Source organism: Cibotium barometz, chromosome 42 (genome assembly GCF_041138505.1).
Source record: "Cibotium barometz isolate CiBa-2024 chromosome 42, ASM4113850v1, whole genome shotgun sequence".
NCBI classification, from domain to species: domain Eukaryota; kingdom Viridiplantae; phylum Streptophyta; class Polypodiopsida; order Cyatheales; family Cibotiaceae; genus Cibotium; species Cibotium barometz.
Window position 1 is genome coordinate 15,580,323 of NC_141087.1, and position 21,799 is coordinate 15,602,121.

The 21,799-nt window shown below is 43.2% G+C and overlaps 1 protein-coding gene across 1 annotated transcript in view; it reads left to right on the forward strand.

Moving 5' to 3' along the window:
* The window catches only part of LOC147614203 (binding protein), a 51,081-nt gene extending 39,277 nt beyond the window's left edge, over positions 1–11,804 (forward strand). Inside the window, exons 9-25 of the mRNA XM_086780742.1 lie at positions 856–955; positions 1,598–1,675; positions 1,818–1,885; positions 2,015–2,083; positions 2,535–2,612; positions 2,830–2,925; positions 3,046–3,116; positions 3,862–3,939; positions 4,075–4,168; positions 4,263–4,355; positions 7,260–7,480; positions 7,587–7,701; positions 9,470–9,601; positions 9,731–9,838; positions 9,946–10,109; positions 10,206–10,295; positions 10,375–11,804. Of these exons, the coding sequence (XP_086636868.1) occupies positions 856–955; positions 1,598–1,675; positions 1,818–1,885; positions 2,015–2,083; positions 2,535–2,612; positions 2,830–2,925; positions 3,046–3,116; positions 3,862–3,939; positions 4,075–4,168; positions 4,263–4,355; positions 7,260–7,480; positions 7,587–7,701; positions 9,470–9,601; positions 9,731–9,838; positions 9,946–10,109; positions 10,206–10,295; positions 10,375–10,897 (2,178 nt within the window). The 3' untranslated portion in view covers positions 10,898–11,804. The remainder of the gene's footprint in view (positions 1–855; positions 956–1,597; positions 1,676–1,817; positions 1,886–2,014; positions 2,084–2,534; positions 2,613–2,829; positions 2,926–3,045; positions 3,117–3,861; positions 3,940–4,074; positions 4,169–4,262; positions 4,356–7,259; positions 7,481–7,586; positions 7,702–9,469; positions 9,602–9,730; positions 9,839–9,945; positions 10,110–10,205; positions 10,296–10,374) is intronic.
* Positions 11,805–21,799: the final 9,995 nt, after the last annotated feature.

The following is a 21,799-nucleotide window of genomic DNA, read 5'->3' on the forward strand; positions in this document are numbered from 1 at the left end:
TTTTGTAAGGTTTAATTTTGTAGCTTCTAAAAGCTGTATGGTTTAGTTTCCGACCACACTTGAGTTTATGTGACACCATCAGGAGCAATAGTTCCCTTTTTTCTGTTTTTTGAAGCATTATTATCTATGAATGGAAAAGATAATCTATCAAGGACGAGATATGTGGCTCCATACACAATATTCATGCTCTATCATCACTCTTTTGTTTGGTGTGCACAAGAAGAAGGGTGCATTGGTGGCTCACAAGAAGAATGCTTGGCCCTACAGGCATTATCGTGAGTCTATCTTGAGTAATTTCATACATGCGTAAAATTGTCTGAATCGATGATCCAAAGATGGGCTAACCCTTCTTACAAGGCAGTGGGTTGGTTGGAGAAAAGTACATTTGAGTGAACATGTGCGCCACCACCACTTACTATGACTGTATAGATTGAATCCAACGATCAATATCGAAAGGACAAAAAGCCTTTTTTTCTTTGAAGTGCTTTTTTAATTATGTATTTTCATACAAACCATGTATTTCTGCCTTTCCATGTGCACGGAGGGCTGTCCTCGTGTCACATAATGTATAGCTCTGTGTTCTACCTTGCTTGTGTCTTGACATGAATGGGTCCACTGCTGGCTGATGGATGTGTTGTCAGTGCATCTGCAATTCATGAATGAGCATGAGGATATAGTCTGTGTAGAGGCTTGACCTTAAATGGCAGCGTGGGTAGCACCACATTGTCTGTGCAGTGTGCATAGATGGATAGAGATCATTGTGGAGCCTTCCAACAACATTGACTGTTTTAACTATGAACTGTAGGATTCTTAGAAGTATTCTCTTCAATCTAAAATCTTTGTGTTGGGTTGCAGCCAAACTTCCTTCTTAAGCTGGTGGAATTATTCACAATCTGTGAGGATCTTGAAAACATTGAAGGTTTGCATATGCTGTTCAAGATAGCTAAAGCAATTAGTAAGCTCTCTCTCTCTCTCTCTCTCTCTCTCTCTCTCTCTCTCCCACAAAAGAAAAAAGAAAAAAGAAAAAAAATGGTGAGGCAGTGCTTGCAAGCCCATTTTCAGGATCCCCAGATGAAGTGTGTGCTCTTTGATTCTGTTGTAAACCCAGCGGTCATGGGATGCAGCAACCTTTTTTGAGGCCCAGATCTGGACAGATGACCGTTCAGTAAAACAAAACAAAAACAAAAAAATTTGCATGACCCCTTCGACGTTGCTACCAGGAAATTTTCATTTTGCACAACCCCCTCTCCCTGGGGGGGGGGGGGGGGGGGTGGGGAGAGAGAAAAACAAGAATTTGCATGATCCCTTCGATGTTGCTCCCAGGCCGTAGTTAGGGCAACTCCAACCCAGGACCTTGCGTTGAGACCTCGTCTCACTTACCAATATGAGACGCGGCTGGAGACCGTAATCTTCTTGTCCCATAGACCCTCGTGGACTTTTGCTAGACGTTAATATACCTCTCTCTCTCTCTCTCTCTCTCCCCCATTTGGGTGCACTTGTGTCTTGGTCTTCCTTTTACTTTGATGCATGGAATTTGCACATTCAACTGCCAAATATTTGGATTGCATGTCTGATACATGTGATGTTGATGGTGCAGTTTCATTGAACGATGGACACATATTTGATATCATATTCGGTGATAAGTTCATCATGGACATCGTCGGCATGCTGGAATGTGAGTTTTTTAGAAGGCAATAATGAATTTTCTGCATCACATCCAGCAAAGCTGTTTCACCACAAAGATTGAGCTATAGCACTTGCACATGTATCTGCCCATGCTGTGCACACGAACATTGATGTTTTTCTTTTGGGATTAGACGACCCAGATGTAGCTTCTCGGCAAAACCATCGTGCCTTTTTGAGAGAGCAAGTTATCTTTAAAGAGGTAGTGTTTCAATATCTTTTCATGGTGTTGCTATCATATGTACTTAGATACTATGGTTTTTATTTTACTTCCTGAATTGTGGTGCTTTGCTTTTCAGTTCTGTAATGCTGTCTTTTTTTCAATAAGCAGGCAGTACCAATACTGGACCCAGTTCTGTTGGCAAAGATACATCAGACTTATAGAATTGGATATGTAAAGGTATGGGAATCTGTTTAGGGTTTCTACTTTTTTGCTTTATACCCTCTGCACTTCTCCCCTTTAAGCAACAAACACATGACTATCAAGGTCACTGCAAGCATCAAATCCAACGTCTTTGGACAAGTGGTGGGTATAATGTTTTTCTAAGGGGATTTACAGACTAGCACCACAGTTTTGGGGTGGGTGGGCTGTGGATGGGGGCAATTGCCTGTCACCATCAGCCCCAGCCCCCACTGGTCGTCCTGTCAAAATGCGACGGGTGGGTATAGTCTGTAAAGCGGCAAGCCCCTAAGAGATACCAATACTTCAGACGTGTTTGTGTATTATTTGGAAACCTTGCGATAAAACCTTTGGAAACTTGGAGCTTCAGAAGCTCAAAACCTCTCCTGTGAGCATGTCTTATAGCCTTAATTTTGGCTTACTTGTTCTTTAAAACTTGCCACTGTCCCAGGATGTAATTCTACCAAATGTATTGGACAATCCAACAGTTACAAGCATCAACTCAATGATCCTGAACAACAATGTGACAGTAAGTGATTACATCTTTGCCTCAAGTTACTGGATATCATTCATTCGGTAACATCCTGCAGAACCCAAACAACCCCAACCCCCCCCTCAAAAAAGAAAAAAAACATCTCCTCCCCTCCGCTTCGTAGCTTCAACCACCCCCAAATCCCCAGCAATGCTTAGAAAAATCAGAGGCGAATACCTTAATTCGATTCCATTGTTTCACCTCCTTTTGGCAGGTTGTGTCGGCACTTCTAGACCACAGTACCTTCATTAAAAGCTTATTTGCAGAGCTGAAGTCCTCAAGCTTGTCTGAGCAAGCAAAAAAAGATGTAGTGAGTGACCTCTCTGCTTTCACTGTTTGACTTAACAATTCCCCATAACTGGTCAATACGCATTGTAGGGAGGTTTATCTCCATATACCTGTTTTGATGTATATAGTGTGTTTTCTACAGGTCCATTTTCTTCAGGAGTTTTGCAGCTTGAGTAAAAGTCTGCAGCTGCCACTTCGCATGCTGCTTTTCAGGTTTGCCTACTATTCTTCTTATTTTTGGCTATTCCACATAGTTGTGGGAAATAGGAAAACGGCACAAACTGGCCCTTTTGAGGGGGACAAATGCCTTCTCAGCAAGGGAAGAAGCAAGGAGAAGAGGATTTTAGGGGAAAAGGATGAGGAAAGGAAGGTAGAGGAGAAGAAAGAAGGTGGGTGAGAAGATGCATGTTATTTGATGTAATCCTGACCTGAAATTGGGTGTCAGGGAAACCACTAAAGTGGCAGAGGGGAAATCCATGAAATGGAAAACGGCTGAAAAATGCCACATCAGCAAGAGAGGTACAAGTTGGGGGGAAGCAAGAACAAGAGGAGAGGGAGGGGAAAGGAAGGGATTTTAGAGGAAATGGAAGACGGGAGGGAGGTAGAGGGGAAGAAAGGTGGATGGTTTTGTGCAGAGAAGGTGGGTGGTTTTGGCAGAAGGGAAATGTCCGTAACGTGTCGTTTTGGAAATGGGAAGAATCGGCTGAAGTAGCTAAACCATGTTTCAGATTGGGATTTAAACCCCGCTATGATACTCCCGGATGGTGGTATTATGTTGGCTTCTATTGCTGTTAATTTTGAAAGGCTCTTAATTCCTGTATTTTAAAGCCCTGCACTAACCAGGTGAAATCATATTATTAGCATTTTCAAAGTATATTTTCACAAACTCACATAAGCTTTGAATGTAGTTTTTTTGCTTGCGGAGTTCAATTGTTTTCTTCTTTATGTCTTCTTCCAGTTCCTTTGTTCGAGAGGGCCTGTTTGATGTTGTGACTGACTTACTTGGAAGTGTCGACGAGAGTCTCCGTCTAAGTGGGTAAACAAGTTTATTCTCTACTATCACTAGCTCAAATATGGATGACGATGTGTAAACCTAAGCTCCTTCTCACTGGTTGTTGCTCGACCATTTCCTCCTTCAACTACCCTTGATGATTACATATGTTTTTGGTAGGACGGACATCTTGATTGTGGTGCTGAACTACGATGCATCATTGCTTCGGAAGTTTTTGATCCACCAAACAGGGCACACTCTTTTCAGCTTTTTGGTTAGTCCTCCTGTTCTTGTTATATGTGTTTGTCTATCTTGGAAGCCAAATGTTGATGACTTGACCATAGAAAGCTGTTTTTTGTATCATCCAGGTTTCAGGTATGCTTACTTCAGGTCAAGGAGGGGTTCAAGCTCAACTACTTGAGGTTATGAGAATGCTTTTGGATTGTGAAGCTACAGAACGGGTATACTATTTCCTCTTTTGTGTTTATTCTTATATGAGGTTGAGAGTTGATGAAATCTAATCCAAGCCATCTCTAAACCATCTCGTCTCCTAGGCCACCTTCCCGTGTGAATACAGGGATGCCGGGTGCCCGGGCTGCTCAATCATTGCTACTCCTCATAATGGGGGCCATACAAACATGGATTAGCTGGTGCTTGGACAAAAAAATGAGTGTGAAGCATTGATATCCAACAATACCAACAGCCACGACTCCCCATATCGTCTTCACTCAAAGAGCCAAGTCCTCACGGTGTCTAAGAAGGCACGCACGGGCTACAGTATCAAAGGTCTTGTGGAAGTCCACAAAGCAACAATAGATCTTCCACCCCTTCGAGTAGGCTTCCTCTATGGCGGCTTTCAATGTAAAAATATGATCCAAGATGGAGAAGCTTACATGTCCCCCTAGCTTTGTGCCCATGCCTTTCTGCAAAGGGACTCCAACACTGAATCATAAAAGTTGTCCATTGTGTGGCCAATCATGATGGTTCGATAGTGATTTGGATCTAATGGGTTCCCAGCCTTATGGATCGGTACAGTGAAAACCTTGGCCAAGGGCTATGATAAACATATCAGCTAGGAAGGGGGCCAGAGTGTGAGGGGCTTGAGCGATTTGTTGCGCTAGTGAGTCCTCATGGTCCTTGACCTTCCCATGCTGCTGTTTATGTATGGCTTCAGTAACTGGTGGAAGTGGGTCGGGGGAGGTGTGACAGAGCTCTGTGGGGGTGAGGTTATGAATGTGGTGGAGATTTTGGGCGTAGGTATGCCAAATAACTGGATCTGTGATGGGGGGTGTGGCTTGTGCTCAAGAAGTTTCTGCGAAGCCTCACCGTTGTCACTCAAAAAGGATCAATAGAAATCATCCTCACACTAGACCAAAAATGCCGCCTTCTTACGACGGGTGAGGCGTTGGAACATCCTTTGCGCTTGGCGCTCAATGATTTCTCCCATTGCTTTATCACGTAAGATGTGAGGGCATGTGGTTTTGCACTTGTCATCATACTAACTATGCAGGGATCCAGAGGCAGGCTTAGTGAATGTGTGGAGGCGAAAGAGATGTGGGCTGCATCATAAAAAAAGTTGGTGAGCTAGGCTGTGATGGAGGATAGCAAAACAGAAAGATCAAGAATGGAGAGTCGGGGCTCAAGAGGGGGCTTCATAAACATTATCTAGGTCATGGTGGAAGTGGATGCCTGTGTGTAGGCGGAAGTGGGTCTGTGAGGGGGCTGTTTAGGAAAGATGCCTGAGATAGTGAAAGACAAGTAACTATGATTTGCCTTCAAGGGTGTTTTTTTTTTTTTTTGGGGGGGGGGGGGGGGGGTTTGAAAGTCGAGGATGTGTGGGGTTAAGGCCAGACCCATCAAATAGTCAACTGTACTAGAGCCCTCTTTATGGGGAAAGCATGTAAGACCTCCTGAAGTGGGCCAAATGCTCATGCCGTTATATATGATGAGCCCATGTGTGGTGCCCGTCTCCAAGATAAACCTACCAAAGAAGGTAGTAATACTGTATGTTGTGAGAGAGAGAGAGAGAGAAAGAAAGAAATAAAGAAAGTCATATTAACGTCCATGGAATGCCTTGAAGGCATATGGGACCAAAAACCAGTACCTCACAGTCATTACAATGCACTACGGGGTGCACTTAGGCACAAGCAAAAGATTAATGAAAACCCTAGGATGATAAACAACTATCTGTGATACAAAAAATACCGATGGCACATTAGAATGCTAGTCAATTGGGTTTAGGCTTACGGAAGTCCTCGATTATTGCCCTTCCGTCACGGTGACTGCAGAGATTATTAACGTCTATGTCTTTTATTGTTAATGTCTATGAAAGACGTGCAGGGTCTAGGAGACCATAAAGATGTTATATGTGATTTATGAGTAAAGTGGATGTCAAGAGAACATGAAAACTGGAAAAACTAGCTGCTGAAGAAAATATAGAGCCAACGTACTATGTAGACCCTACGTGTAAATTTATAGGCAACAAAAGAACCTCACGTGTTTGAACTCATAATGCGCCATCCTCCTCATGGGTCAAGTACATGGCCTCAATATCCATTACTTGTGGTGGTGTATCACTGTGTCACTGAAGCAAGTCCTGCATTTGGAGCTGTCAGGCGGAATGTCTCGGTCCTGGGGTCGGGGATGTCTAGCTCTTTGGAGGATCTGTGCTCTCTCTTGGAGGACTCTACGAGTGCATGGTGCCAGCATGCCGTAGGCCTGGGGGGTGCTCCCTCGATGGGAATGCCTGACTCTGTTATGGTCCCATCTTTTCCGTTGTATGGGAATGTAGGCCGGGGAGCTCTGGTAAGGCTCAAAGAAGTCAGCAATATATGTATGTGTGGGATATCTTACCTCTCGGGCTGCTGCCTCAATAGTCTATCTCTATGGTGTCTCAGCTCTAGTAGGTATTGTCCCTTCCAAACATCTAGTGTGCAATTTCCCCTCACTGAGGAGCCAGTGGTAGGGTCTGCATATCTCATAGTAAAGTGGGCATCTAAGTATGTAATGCTCCTCTTAACTCTGTTGGCCTAGTGCTACATAGCCTGCATATACCTGTTTGTCCCGTGGGATGCCCTCTGCTTTCCCTATCTCAATCCGAAGGTGATTTGACGTCACCCTGAGCTGACCTATGATGATCCTCATGGCGGAGGGTATGGGTCTGTGAAGATAACTAGACTGTCAACAAATCCATGCCCGGTGACCCTCATGAAATGGTCTCTGTAGGACTGGAGCTTCGGGGAAAGCTCGTGTGCTTGTTAATTGTTTTATGGATTTCAGTATTTTTGATATGCTTGTGAAGGAGTTGCAAGAGCTTTGTGTTACAGTTCATAAGCTACTTAACATGTTTTTTGGTGCTGTGACAGACGCCTCCAGAGAAAAGCCCTTTTCTTGAAGTTTTTTATGGGAAGTACATGGATCAAATCATGAAAGTCTTGACCTCTGCCATCTCATCCAAAAAAAGTGATGATTTGAGCAAAAAGGTTGAGGCTTCTCATGAAAGACAAGGCCCAATCAGTGCAGAAATACTGGGCAACATTTGTGAACTGCTGTGCTTCTGTGTCCAGCATCATGCCTACAGGATAAAGTATGTAGAAGTCCAGTTTTTAATCAAAAGATGAGTTACATTATTGTGCTAAGAGACATCAAAGCATATTATTTTTCTTAGACACATGTTTTTTGTTTTATTCTAGGCACTATGTGATGAAAAACCAGGTAATGGAGAAAGTTCTGCAGCTTACAATAAGGAGAGAGAAACATCTTGTTGTGACTGCCGTGCGGTTTTTACGGACATGTATTGGGCGGAAAGTAAGTTTTGTCTCTTAGAATACTTTTCAAAATGACTTGCTTGGCAATGTGAATGTACTAAAGTGCAATATGTAGTATAAATTGCGAGAATCATCAAGCTTTTGGGTGTTTCTCTTATCGGCTATTTAATGGCTAAGATTTTTGCCGCAGCATTATTGGGCAGTTTGAGCCATTTTTGTTTTCTAAGGATCAGAAATTCCCATGAATAATTAAACCTGCAATAGTAACCACCTTAGCCAGAGGATATGCATCATTAGTATGGGTAGACAATGCTTTAGTCACACTTTCAGAAATTTTAATTCATTGGTTGGATCAGCAGCAATGTATGGGGCAGTTTTTGGGGTAGTAGGCCTCACAGATCTTGAATGGAGCCAAGAAGAGAGATTGCAGGTTCTGATGGGGCAGTTTTTTGCGTACTATGCCTCACAGCTCTTGAATGGAACCAAGAAGAGAGATTGCAGGTCATGATGCTCACATGAATCATGCAGAGTAAACCATCTATCCTACACATCATTCTTGTTTGCAGCCTGTGCCTGTCATACACATGCCTTGTTTCAATTGGTCACATAATTATCAAGGATGCCGTGGGCCTAGTCAACAGTTACTATGGCTTGCTTTCACATCATCTATGCACGTTTTCTTGCAAGGAGCAGAATGTTGACATGCCTGTGTCATGAGGTGGATTACTCTACATGGGTTCTCAATGCATTACTTCCAGTATAAAATACAAGAGTATCCGTGGAAATGGAGTGATTAGAGATGACATATATTCAACGGATGTGGATCGTGTTGGAGATGCTCTCATCTAGGATGACTTTGTACCAGAACCTTTTCCTCACATCAAGAGAGGATGGTTTATTCAAATGCCATCTTACTTGGGAATACACACAACATGTACTTAGGATCTTGCTTAGGGTCTCATCATACAAGACAAGGAGGGGTAAATTTGTGTCACGTACATCATCCTCAAGTCATAGACTAACACAAGTTAACACTTTAGCACATTTTGATGCAAAGATAGCTGACTAGCTTGCCAACTTGGTTGGCTCTCTTTTTCTATAAACATGACCCATATGCCCCCATTCTACACATCTTCTACGAGTCTGCTTGGAGCAGCTGTCAAGGGATAGATGGCCCCTCATGGTCGTTGCTAGGTATCTCCATCCTGGGTTGAAGCAAAGAAACTGGTGTCTTTTTTAGAGGGGGTGGGGCAACAGCAAGGTTGCATGCTCAAGCTTGGATGTGCACGCACACGTGGTTCAGATGCGGGAAGAGGCCACAAACAGTGCAAGCAGCAGGTATGAAACGAATGTGAGGTACAGGTAGGTTTTGTTTTCCAAACGATAAAGATTTTCTATAAGAAAAATCTGTTTGTTTCAAAATGCATATGGAATGTTCTATGCTGTTTGGGATGTTTTGTATGGATCAATGGGAACTGTATGCATATGGAATGCGAGCTTGGTTGTGGTAAAGGGAATTCCTTTGTAACTGCTGTCTGTGTGTGGGGTTGCTTTGAAGCTCTAGGAAAAATCATAAGTGTAGTAAGTTTATTAAACATCTTTGAGCACGATTAGACTTGTTTTTTTGGGGGGGGGGGGGGGGGGTGGAATCATTTTCTAGGGTTTGGATGCAGCATGCGTTTACTACAGAATACCATGCATCATGCAGTAAAGCTTAGTTTTGCCCGTTCATATATGCAGTAATTGGAAATATTACTGGTCAGTTGAATGGCACTGTGTAATTGGTGATTGTTTTGTTCATATTATAGGATGAATTCTATAACCGATATATCGTGAAAAATGACCTGTTCGGACCAGTGGTTCATGCTTTCCTAGCGAATGGGAGTCGTTACAATCTGCTGAATTCTGCAGTGTTGGAGCTTTTCCACTTTATCTTCAAGGTGAGTGGAATTGCACATGGTTTTTTGGCACGCACACAATCTCTCACAGGCCTGCATGCTCATGCACACATGATTAATTGAGTGTAACACAAGGGGAGACACTAAACAATGGTATAATATGTTGTGCAGGAGAACACAAAGTCACTTATAGTTTACCTGATTGAGAAGTATTACGATAAATTTGAGAACGTTCACTATGTGGATACTTTTAAGAAGTTGAAGACTAAGTATGATCAGGTAAGGCTGCTGTGGAGCAACGGGTTGTGTTTATTAAGACAGATGGAGTGATGGCAAATGCTTCTTGTATGTTTTACCGTTGTGGGGTAATGTTGCACTCATATCAGGCTTCAGAGGGAGCGATTACACGGGAACAAGACTCTGGAGCTGTGAGTAGTAGAGACAAGGGCACAACTGCTCGTGACAGTATTGATAACTTTCCTGACTCCCGGAGGCGGAAGGATGAGCGAGCTCTTGATAAGGATGAAGAAGAGTACTTCAACGAAGATAGGTTTGTTGAGCTTTGTGGAACACGCCATGCTTCATGCAGGCTGAGTAATTTGTTGCTTTGATGCTTGTGCACATTTTTTTTTGGTTATCTATGCAGTGACGATGAAGAGGACACTGCATCTGTACAGACAACTCTAACAACTGGAAAGCCAGCACAAGCTGTTATTGTGAATGGTGGTCCTCTGAGGTAACAGGGTTCCAAGGTGTGCACGACTGGCATTTTGATTATGTTCTTTGTTAATAACTAAGCTCTCATTGTTGTGTAGTGGCACGTTTGGGTTGGTGGACTATGATGATGAGGATGAAGATGTACCTGCCACTATTCGGAACAATGGCAACGAGGAAGTACGTGCTGGTGGTGTGATACTGGCAGCTGGCACCAAGGACTCAGTATGGTTGGACCGTGAAGAGGACAAAATGATCCAAAATGTGAAGCGGAAGTCTCTTTTAGCTACCGAAGTCAGGGAGAATGAAGCAGAACTGTTGAAGCGGCGGAGAACTATCATAGAGGCACCCTGCTCAATTGAACAGGATGAAAGGCTCTCTGCAGAAGAGGCTGTGAGTAGGGATAAGCCTGAGTCATCCAAACCAATTACTTCTGTACATGAAGGTACGGCCAGTAATAGTCTTGAAGAGTCCAAGAGCACAGGTCAAAGTACCAGCACTAAAAGCACAGTTGAACCAAGTGGTGCCGGTGATGCAGACAATATGAACAAAGGAATGGAGTCTCTAGGCTCTGTTACAAATGGGCCTGGTCTGGTGAAGGCCCATGGAGTTGCTGGATCATAAGTGGCAGCTTTCCCCCAAGAGTTAATCAAAGGTGGATCATGTTGCCTACAGCACTGGTAGCTCTACTTCTTCCCATACCTCAAGACAGTTTCATGTGCAGTCTTCAAGCTGTTTCTCTGTGCTGTTCCACTGCCTCCTTACAGCAGGCATTACATGTAACTGTCAATAGAGCCTCCTTTTTTTTCGGGAGAGGCTTGGCCAAGGGAGAGATCAAACAGCTTGCAAGTGGCATGAAGGTGCTTCCATTGCTCTTCCACAACGGCAGGAGCACTGCAGCAATTAGGTTGACCCTTACTGGGTCCTCTGCTGTCTCCAATTGTAGTTAAGAATTATTGGCAAATTTTGTAGGGCCTTTCTTGGACTGTGTTGGTGAAAATGATAACAGTGATCACTAATGTAATTTTAGTTGATAGTCTCCCGAGCAGCCCAGAGAGACCGTCCTCTGTACCAGAGCTCTTATGATCAAAGGAGTGGACATGCATAGTCAAGTTTGCCAAGATCGAGCACCTTGTTGAGTTGTAATTTATTGCATCATTCAGGGGATCCATCCACATTGTTTCAAACTTTTTCCTCCTATTGTTTGTCATGATGAAGATACCTAACTGGGCTTTTGGTTACGTTACCTATGGTGGGAAATATCTTCCCCACTCCTGAAAGAGAGTGCCAAAATTTTGGTCAATTTAAAAGTTTCTTTTATAAATCTTAGGTGCTCAAGAGGAGCCCCGGCCCTATTGATTGACAAAAAAGTTCGAAGAATTTAGTTTTGAAGAACTTAACATTTTTTTTGGGGGGGGGGCTAAGAATCGTAGGAAGTTCTGTACATTTGTTGGCATGCAGAACTTAACAATGCTAGGAATGTAATTAATGGTCTCTTGTTGTGTTCTTCTTTCATCAAAGTGATGGTTTCTATATTTGAAATGGAGGAGTGGTGTAGAGCGCTGCCCCGCCCACCCCCCCCCTTCCCCCCCCTCTCTCTCTCTCTCTCTCTCTCTCACCGCCTCAAAGTGGAGACTGGAAGAGTTAGGTGCGTCTAGAGAGCCAAGGAGCTCATACGGAGACCCATGGAAGAGAAAATTTGCCCTTTTTTTTGCATGGAGGTTGAGACAGAGGAGCATTACATATGTTGTTGCCCACATACTATGAGATTTTTGTGAAGCTTCACTGTTTGTTCCATCAAGGGTTTGACCGACTTTCAAGGACCATTGACTTCTCGGACCTTTGTTGCATAGGGCTCTTCTTGCTCGAGCTCCGCAAACACAAGGACACATTCTTGAGAGAGTTTAGGTCCTAGCCACCCCGTTCACTCCCTCATCATCACCAGCTTCTTTCTGACAACAAGGACACCCGTGCAATGAATCATGTGTACCCACTTGGGGTTGTTTGCGGACCCACCTGGCACGAGAGGAGTTACTTTGGACCAGGCATGCACTCCAGTGTGCATGGCGCCCACGGCCTGTGGATGACAACCACAATCCACTCAGCTTCAGATCCAAGTACCTTTCCACGTGACGCAACAAAGGGAGACCTCTTGGCCATACTCATTTGGCCCCATGGTTGATATACTGGAGAGTGGTATACCATATGTTGGGGGTTGAGGCCCCTCTCATGTTTCATGTTCCATGTTCCTTGTATTTCATGGTGACTTTTTTATGTACATTTTTGCCTTGGGTAGCCTTACATCCTTGCAGAAAAGCAAGGATGGAGACAAGGCCACGTGGTACTTAAAAGCAAACGCCCTTGGCACAAAAAAAAGACGCGTGCCCACCTCTAGAGAGTGGAAGAGGACAATTGCAGCATGCTTTCCCCTCAGCTCAATCTCAAATAAAAAAACAAGCACCTTTGGCATTAAAAAAAGAAGTACGCCCGCCTCCAGAGAATGGAAGAGGACAATTGTAGCAAGCTTTTCCCTCAATCCGATCTCAACCAGGTTGTGTCAAACGAAACGATGAAGTCAAGGGCGAGGTCGGGAAGATCAACCAAGACTAGAAGTCGTGGCAGAAAGAAGATGACAAAGGTATGGTTTCATCAACAAATGTAGATGTTCTACAGTCGGAAGTTCCTCTCCTAGTAAGGCCGCTCCTCCAAAGAACAACATGAGAGCTTCTTCTCCTGTTAAGAGAGGCATTGCCTCTTGCAAAGCAAACACCATCTTCGGTTCCAAGAAGCAAGCATTCGAACATCGCATAATGATATTCGACGGCCCGTGAGTGCACTGTAAAGACTAACAACAGAGCTTCTTCTCCTATTAAAGGAGACTCATCGCCTCTTGCAAACAAACACCGTCTTCATTTTCAAGAAGCAATGTTCTCATGGTTTTGTTGAGAGAAGCAAGTATCCATCACCAAAGAAGAGGTGGTCATTTGTTGCAAGTGGTCGTCGACCTTTGTCCAGGTCCTCAGTGTGCATGCATCATGCATACATGTGCGTGTATGTATGATGTATGTATGCATCATATAGATGTTTTATATGTTAGACCTCCAATTATTAACATGCTAAGCATCTTGAGGAAGGCGCATATAGAGGCTAATCTATACTATGCAATCTATCATTGCTTTTTTTAAGGAGCAAGCATTTATGTCAGGCATCAGCACCAACATCGTTGCATGGACGTCTCCAACATTCTTTGTCCAAAATTTAATGGGCTTATTCCATTCCACGTGCGAAGCGCTCTCAATAGATCGTTGTTGGGTAGAGATTAAGCACGCACGTTGTAATGCATCATAAACCGATTGAAGGTTTTCACACTTAAAGCATAAAAGCACCAAGGAGTGCATTGATGAGTTGGTTTTTTTTCATGGTGCAATCGTTGCCAGGTTCAAGAAGAGCTACAAACAAAAGGAACAGAGTTAGTGGTGAGTCAACACTAGTTGGATAGGGCTTGGTGTAATACCAAAGAGGAAATTGAGAAAGGAAGCTCATAAGAAAGCTAAACATGTAGAGGACACAGAAGAACGGCACGACGTTACAGATTGTAATCACCAAAAAGCTCAATAAAATACTTGTGATCATGTTATTCTTGTGTTCTTATTGAAGGATTGTGCCAAGCAAAAGGATTTCCAAAGAGGCAACATTGTACATGATGTTATTGTTAAAAGAGGTTTGCTCAAAAGAAATACTTTTGTGGGATGAGGTTACATATTGTAACCACCAAAAAGCTCAACACAATACTTGATCAAGGAAATACATGTGCTTATTGCTAGAGAAAATAACGTCCTCTCTCAATGTCTCAACGTGTGAAACAAGACAAAAGAGATGGTGATGGGGAAGACTCCCTAGCAACTCTGGAGTCATCTATATATGCTATGCAAGTGGGCCTTTTCGAGAGCAATGCCTAATGATCACCTGCAAATAGCAGGCAAGGTCCTCATGTAGAATGAGAATGCAAACGTCGTTGACGACAGAGAGAATCATTGCCAACATGTGTGGTTACCCTCTCTACAAACACCCCCTCTTTGAGAGCTTCCCCCACAGGGGTTGCTACCACATCTCTCTGTGTGAGCACAAGGTTTATTCTATAGGCAACCAAGCTCTTTTGCTTATCAGATTGCTTGGTCTCTAGCCAAAGCTTCGCAACTTTGTTTGCCCTAGATCACGATCACACAAAAAAGACCATCGAGCTTGTTGCCGCCTTCCAGAAGCTCAACTTTTGGGACTTCAACCATCATCAGACAAGCTCTTTGGCTATGGAGATTGGTGAAGATGTGTCGATAGCGCTTAGATACACATGTACTATTTTTTGCCTAAGTTCATTTAACATTCGCAAAGGAGTAGGGCAAAATTTACAAAGCGTGAATGAAAATTCTAAGATTCCAGGGTATGCTCAGAAGGGGCATGGTCAGGATGCGCTAAACTATTTTGAGTAGATGTAGCATGAGGGCCACTCTTCGGATGTAATGACCTTTGCTTGCATCAAGCAAGCTTGTGGCAGCATAAGGGCAGCTGACAAAGAGAAACAAATTCATGATAAGATTGCTAGACAAGGGTTATTTGGAAATGATAAGGTGCTTTGGCAAGATTGTGCTTGATATGTATGCCAAGTGTGGTGCTCTCGCCAAAGCACCACACTTGGCGATGTTGTACATATCTTGCAAGTAGTGCACTCTAAGAGACGAACATCACGAGAACGAAGCTTCTCAAGCATGCCCTCTTTAGGCTTAGCTATTTGATCAAGCTACCTGGATAGCCACTTGTCGAAGAAGCTTTGCATGCATCTTAATTCTGTTCCTGATTTGGATGTTTTTTTTTGCAGATTGCGGCTTTGGTTACGAGGTTGAAGATAACTCGTGCACACCGAAAATGGTTATAGCTCTACATTAATCAGTGATTGTGAAACAATATCACACGGGACTTGTTGCATCATCGACTTCAGTATCGCAGACTGACAAAGGTATTCTTTTTTTCTCTCTGTTATATTCGAACAAACTAATGGCCACTTTCAACACTAAAGCTATATCTTTGGTTCACTTTCGATACTGAGAGTGTTCTTTGGGAAATGGGGGAAGGGCACGTTTCCTTATGATTTTGGGGAGGCCTGTGCCAAGTCCTCGCCATACTTTATGTATGGTTTTTTTTCATTCGCACAAACAAGCACAAAATTCATATAACTTGAACAACGGCATGTAACTCATATTCAGATGTGCTAACTAATTTGTAATTATCCTTTTTGTTTTCGCGAGGTAGTTTAAGATCTCCATCGATCATAAGTGTAGGTGCCCGGACGTACCTCTAGCACCCTTTCTAAGTATGGATCAGGCACAAAAGGTTGATCTAGCTTTTCCTTCCCTTTGTGTGATACATGTGTACCTACATCTGCCTGACCATGGGCTAACATTGGATCCATTGCTAGAGGACTCTCCAGGTCCACTAAGCACTTGTGATTGCTGCTCTACATGTGGTGCAACATCAACACTTCTTACATCTACATCTTCTGTTACCTTCATTGCTAGTGCATACTAGCTACTCATATCATCAAAAATAACATCTCTGCTTACTCATCTCACGAGTGGTAGGGTTATAACATCTATAACCTTTCTGTTTCATAGCATAACCAATAAAGATGCATTTCTCTGCCTTTGGATCTAACTTTGTTCTCATTTCATTAAGAACATGCACATATGCAATACACCCAAACATTTTCAAGTGAGACACATCCAGTCTTATGCCTGTAAACTTTTGGTCAGGCATCATACCATGAATAGTTGTAGTGGGTGTCTTGTTCATAATGTGCACAGTAGTTGCTACTGCTTCTGTCCAAAAATAATATGGCATATTCTTTTCATCCATCAAGGCACGTGCCACTTTTGCAATGTGTCTGTTTTTTCTTTCTGCAACACCATTCTGTTGTTGCAGAGTGTACCTGCATGTAAACTGCCTCTTGATTCCCTACTTCCTCAGAAAATCGCTGAACTCATTGGAGAAATATTCTCCCCCACCACCATCTTATCTTAGGAATTTTATTTGCATGCCTTTTTCTTCTTGACCTAGGTTTTAAATCTTTGAAAGTGAGCAAACACCTCACTTTTCTCCTTCATGAAGTAAGCCCACACTTTCCTAGTGTGGTCATCAATGAATGTAACATAATACCTGCAACCTGCAATTGTTGTAGTCTTGGCCAATGACATCTAATGGCCTTGCACTACAGGCTTTTCATGCAAGAAAGCATGTTTTGTCTGCTTACCAAGCTGGCATGCTTCACACACTTTGTGCGCATACCATCAACCTTAAACTTTGGTAAACCTACAACAATATTTTGGGCTTGCATAGACTTCAGTCATTGTACATTCACATGACCAATGTGCTTATGCCATATGTCAATATCTGAAATGACACATGTTCCCATGCGCAAACATGGTTGCCTTTACTTCATGCATGTTCACATCCAAAGTAAATATCCAGCCATTTCTATTATCCTTTGCAACCAAGCGAAAGTGACTTTTGAAGTCTTCCATTAAACATCCTTGAGGATTAAAACTCACTTGCAGACCCTGCTCAACCATCTATCCAACAGAAACGAGGTTCTTTGTAATATTTGGAACATGAAGTACATCTGTCAAGTACTTCATTTTTTCATCTTGCATAGATAATGTTACTTTACCAACATGCGCAATGGGATGCGTAGTATCATCTCCTGTTTCTATATAACCTGGTTTTTTCATTTTCTACATGTCTCTAAACTACTCGGCATGACTGGTCATGTGGTTAGAGGCGCGAGAATCCACATACCATGTATCGTGAGATCCTAACACATCTCCTCTTATGGAACTGAGCATGTGCTACATCACAAATAGCTGCTCACTTATGTCATCATCACCTCCTTGTTTACTAGAGATGATGCATAGTTGCCTTATTGCAACTTTCCACTTTTAATGTCATTTTGCTTTTTATAGCAGTCCTTTGCCATGTGCCCTGGTTTGCCATAGTAATAGCACTCTATGCTATTTGCATTTTGATTTCTTTACCAACCACCTCAGCCTCTTTGGCTCCCCCTGCCTCTAGACTGGCCTCTTCCACCTGTGTATGATTACTGTTGTGAATCATTGAACTGTTGTTGTTCATAATTCTGATTTCCTTGTCGGCCACTACCTTGGTCGTCTTGACCACGACATCTACCTTTGCCTCTACTTGAATTGGAGTAGAACGCTTGTATTGATGTGTTCTTGCTTTATGAAGAAGAGTCCTCACGTAAAAACTTTTCTTCTATGATCAACACACCAAATCTCGAAAGTTAGGAATATTCTCCCTTACTGCAATGGAGGTCTTGAATGGCTTCTACTATGTGCCAAACCCATTCAAATAGACACCAAGTTATCATCTTTCACCAATACATTGATAGACCCAAGGGATTCAACAATGCCCTTGATCTTTAAATCATACTCATTGATAGACATGCTTTTCTTTTCCACAGTATGTAGCTCTTGTTTTAGCGCAATTTTCTTGCCTTTGTGTTGGTCGGGAACCTTTGTACTAGGTTTTGCCACGCAACTGCTAGAGTGTTGGCATCCTGTATGTGTCCTATCATCGTGTATATGACACTAATTGAAAGCCAATACATGACTTTCCTTGCACTCTGGTTCCAATCCTTAAATGCCTTTATGTCTACTGGAGTGGCATTCTCTTCAGACAACTCAGGAGGCTCCTCATTATCTCCTTCGACATAGTCTCAAAATTCTTTATACATAAGGAAATTTATCATTTTGAACTTCCAGACATGGAAGTTGTTCTTGTCCACATCTTCTCAGTGGACAATCTGATTAACTTCATCAGACATGTTTTCTTGCAACAACAACAATAAAAAAACTATAATAGACAATTTCTGTATACGAGTAACACAGCAGTATCTTCTGTGAGACTACGGTACTTTAGCACAACCTCTAGGTTACCAGATCTGACCAAAGTACATGTACATACACCCAATGTCAACAATACATGTGCAAACAATGTCTGCACTCCCAAAATGCACTACTGCACTGTAATAATCAGATTTCGACCAGAGGCAAAACTTCCAGAAACCATCGAAAATACCTTGCAATGACAAAACAGAGACCAAGATGTGTCCAAAACGTAATTCTAGCCGTAAAATTATAGTACCGAGGGGTGTTGTACCTAAACCAGGAAAGGAAAGAGATGATGATGCTCTTACCTGTGTACTGCCTATGTACTGCTTCCTTGCTTACTTGTTCTTGCGTCTCTTGCTTGCCTCCTTAGCTCTCACATGAACCAGAGCTCTGATACCATAAAGAGAATGTGGGGGAGAGAGGGAGCTTGAGTTCCTACAAGCAAACACGCACACACACACAAGAGAGTGCAAGACACATGAGAGATGGATGGCTGAATTTTCTTCTATCCTCTTCTCTTCTCTACAACCATATAACTAAAAGATAAGAGTACATACATAAAGGGAAAGTACTCTCCTACAACAACATACAAAATGGTTGGTCTATATGTGAACCCGACTATATGAGCTGGCACTATAACTATGCTATAACTCTAGATAATCCACTGGCGGCATATCGAGCATAATCTCACCAACCATGCTAGTGACATAAGTGCCAAAGCTATCACCTAGGTAGGTCATCAATGTTCACCGCCATAGCACTAGTTGAGCTCGATATCTCAACATATATATGCATCACTTCATCAGCATAAACAACACCACATCATAATCTACATTATCTCCTACAGCACATCTTGGGACAATAGCCCTCCTTGCATCCATCACATCTTGGGACAATAGCCCTCCTTGCATCCATCACATCTGTGTTTTTCTCTTGCAGCACACCTCGGAACAATAACCCTCTCTACATCCATCACATCTGCATTTTTCTCTTGCAACAGCACACCTCAGGACAACAGCCCTCTCTACATCCATCACATTTGTGTTTTTATCTTGCACCACACCTTAATACATCATCCCTCTTTGCATCCATCACATCTGGGTTTTTCTCCTACATCACACCTTGGGACAGCAGTCCATTCTCTGCTCATCATTCTCCATCAACTTACGATCAGCCCTCTCTGCTCATCATTCTCCATCGACTTACGGCAACAGCCCTCTCTGCTCATCATTCTTCATTGACTTGGGACAGAAGCCCTCTCTGCCGCCCCCTCATCATTACCTGACGACATTTGGACAGCATCCCTCTCTGCACTCTTCACCACCTACCTCGTGACAGCATCACACCATCTGCCCAGGATAGCAGCCCTCTCTGCTCCTCAGATCTACATTTCTCCTGGAGGCCACTCATCTACAAACTTGTGTTTGTCTACGTCACCTCACCTTCGGAGATCCATTGCCTCACATTGGTGCATGCCTTCGGCATCCAGCCTTACACCCCTCTAGGTACTGTAGCACCCTCGTCTCACCAGAGTCCGCACCCCTCAGGTACTGTAGAGCAGCAGAGCACCCTTGTCACCAGAGCCTACATCACTACACCTTCCGCTACCCACTATAGGTATCTACCAACTCGGAGTGCCTCTTCATCCACCACCGACGCAAGCCTTTGTCACTGACCTTGTCTTCTTCAATGGTCTACTACTCAGAGTCTCCTTAAATCTGAGGGCCTCTTGTATAAGATTACATTCACCATCATACACACTCATTCATCCATTTCATGCTGTGTTGATTTGATCTCATCTCTTGTACGTCTAGTTGTTTCGTCCTTTTTCCCTCACATGGTATCAGAGCTATCGTGACCAAAGGGACTGAAGACCTCAAGAGCACATAGCATGGATCGTCTACCTGCGTGACTCCAAAAAACCAGCTTTTCTCACTAGATGTTGATTCTCCTTACTCAGATCTGGACCACATGGAGGATGGAACTTCTTACTCATTGGAGAGCCCCATTTAAGGTCTTACATTGGGAGACGATTAGCATGTCTACACCTACTCACCCTTTACACCTTTGCCATCACAATCTTCCTCTTGAAACTTATCAGACTTCGCTTCCAGAGGTGGATACATTCCTTCTACCAGTGTGCCAATGTGGGACCCTAATATCCTTCATCTTCTCTCATGGTCCCCTTTTGGCCTGAGAGGGGGTGTGTGAAAATGGTATTTTAATCAACCCTAAAATGGGTTTTTTTGGGATTTTGGTCTTGTGTTGCTAATCGACAGCCCCTACTTTGAGCTAGCCAGTAGCCTAACCCCATATATATATGCATCGCTTCATCAACATAAACGACACCACATCATAATCTACATTATCTCTTGTAGCACACCAGTAGCCCTCCCTACATCCATCATGTCTGTTTTTTTCTCCTACAACAGGACAATAGCCCTCTCTACATCCATCACATCTGCATTTTTCTCTTGCAGCACACCTCGGGATAGCAGCCCTCTCTACATCCATCACATCTGCGTTCTCTCCTCCTGCAGCACACCTCGGGGACAGCAGCCCTCTCTACATCCATCACATCTGTGTTTTTCTCCTGCAACACACCTCGGTACAACATCCCTCTCTGCATCCATCACATCTGCGCTTTTCTCCTATAGCACACCTTGGGATAGCAATCCATTCTCTGCTCATCATTCTCCATCGACTTGGGATAGCAGCTAGCCCTCTTTCCTCATCATTCTCCATTGACTACTTAGGGGGGACAGTAGCCATCTCTGCTCTCATCATCATTCTTCATCCACTTGGGACAACAACCCTCTCTACTCATCATCACTTGACAACATCGAGACAGCACCCCTCTCTACTCTTCATCCACTTGGGACAACAACCCTCTCTACTCATCATCACCCTACAACATTGAGACAGCACCCCTCTCTACTCTTCACCACACCTACCTCATGATGGCAACACACCAACTGCATGGGACACCCAAGTCTCATATGACATTAAGCTTCTTCCTGTTCCTATATCCAGTAAAGCAAGTTTGGGTATTGTTTGTGTGTTTATGGGGAAGTCTAGGCAAAGCCTTGTGGATTTGACCTCTTCCTCCTCTTGAATTGTTATGTATATTAGTCATGTGGATGTGTATAATACCTCTCCTTTACTTTTCTTTCTCTACTCTGACTTTAGCTTCCTATTGGGCTTGTATCTTTATCTCAACCTCCTCTTGTTTCCTTCTTTCTTAAGCCTTGTGAATGGCCCAAAGTTGTTCATAGGATAGCGGCCCCGAGTACTTTCTAAGTTTACTCCCATTGAGGAATCCTTCCATTTGGATTCCATCAAGGGTGTTTAGGCATAATTCCCCTCTTATCATGTGTTCATAGATCCTGAAAGGACCCATCCCTCTCTCAACTTCAATTTCCTTTTATTTTTCTGAAGGTTATAAAGTAGGACCAAGTCCCCTTCCTTGAACCTCTTGGTTTTGATACTAGCATCGAACCATCTTTTTTTCTTTTTTTTCTCGGCATACGTGCCCAACATAGAGTATATCCTTGCTTCATCAGGTTTC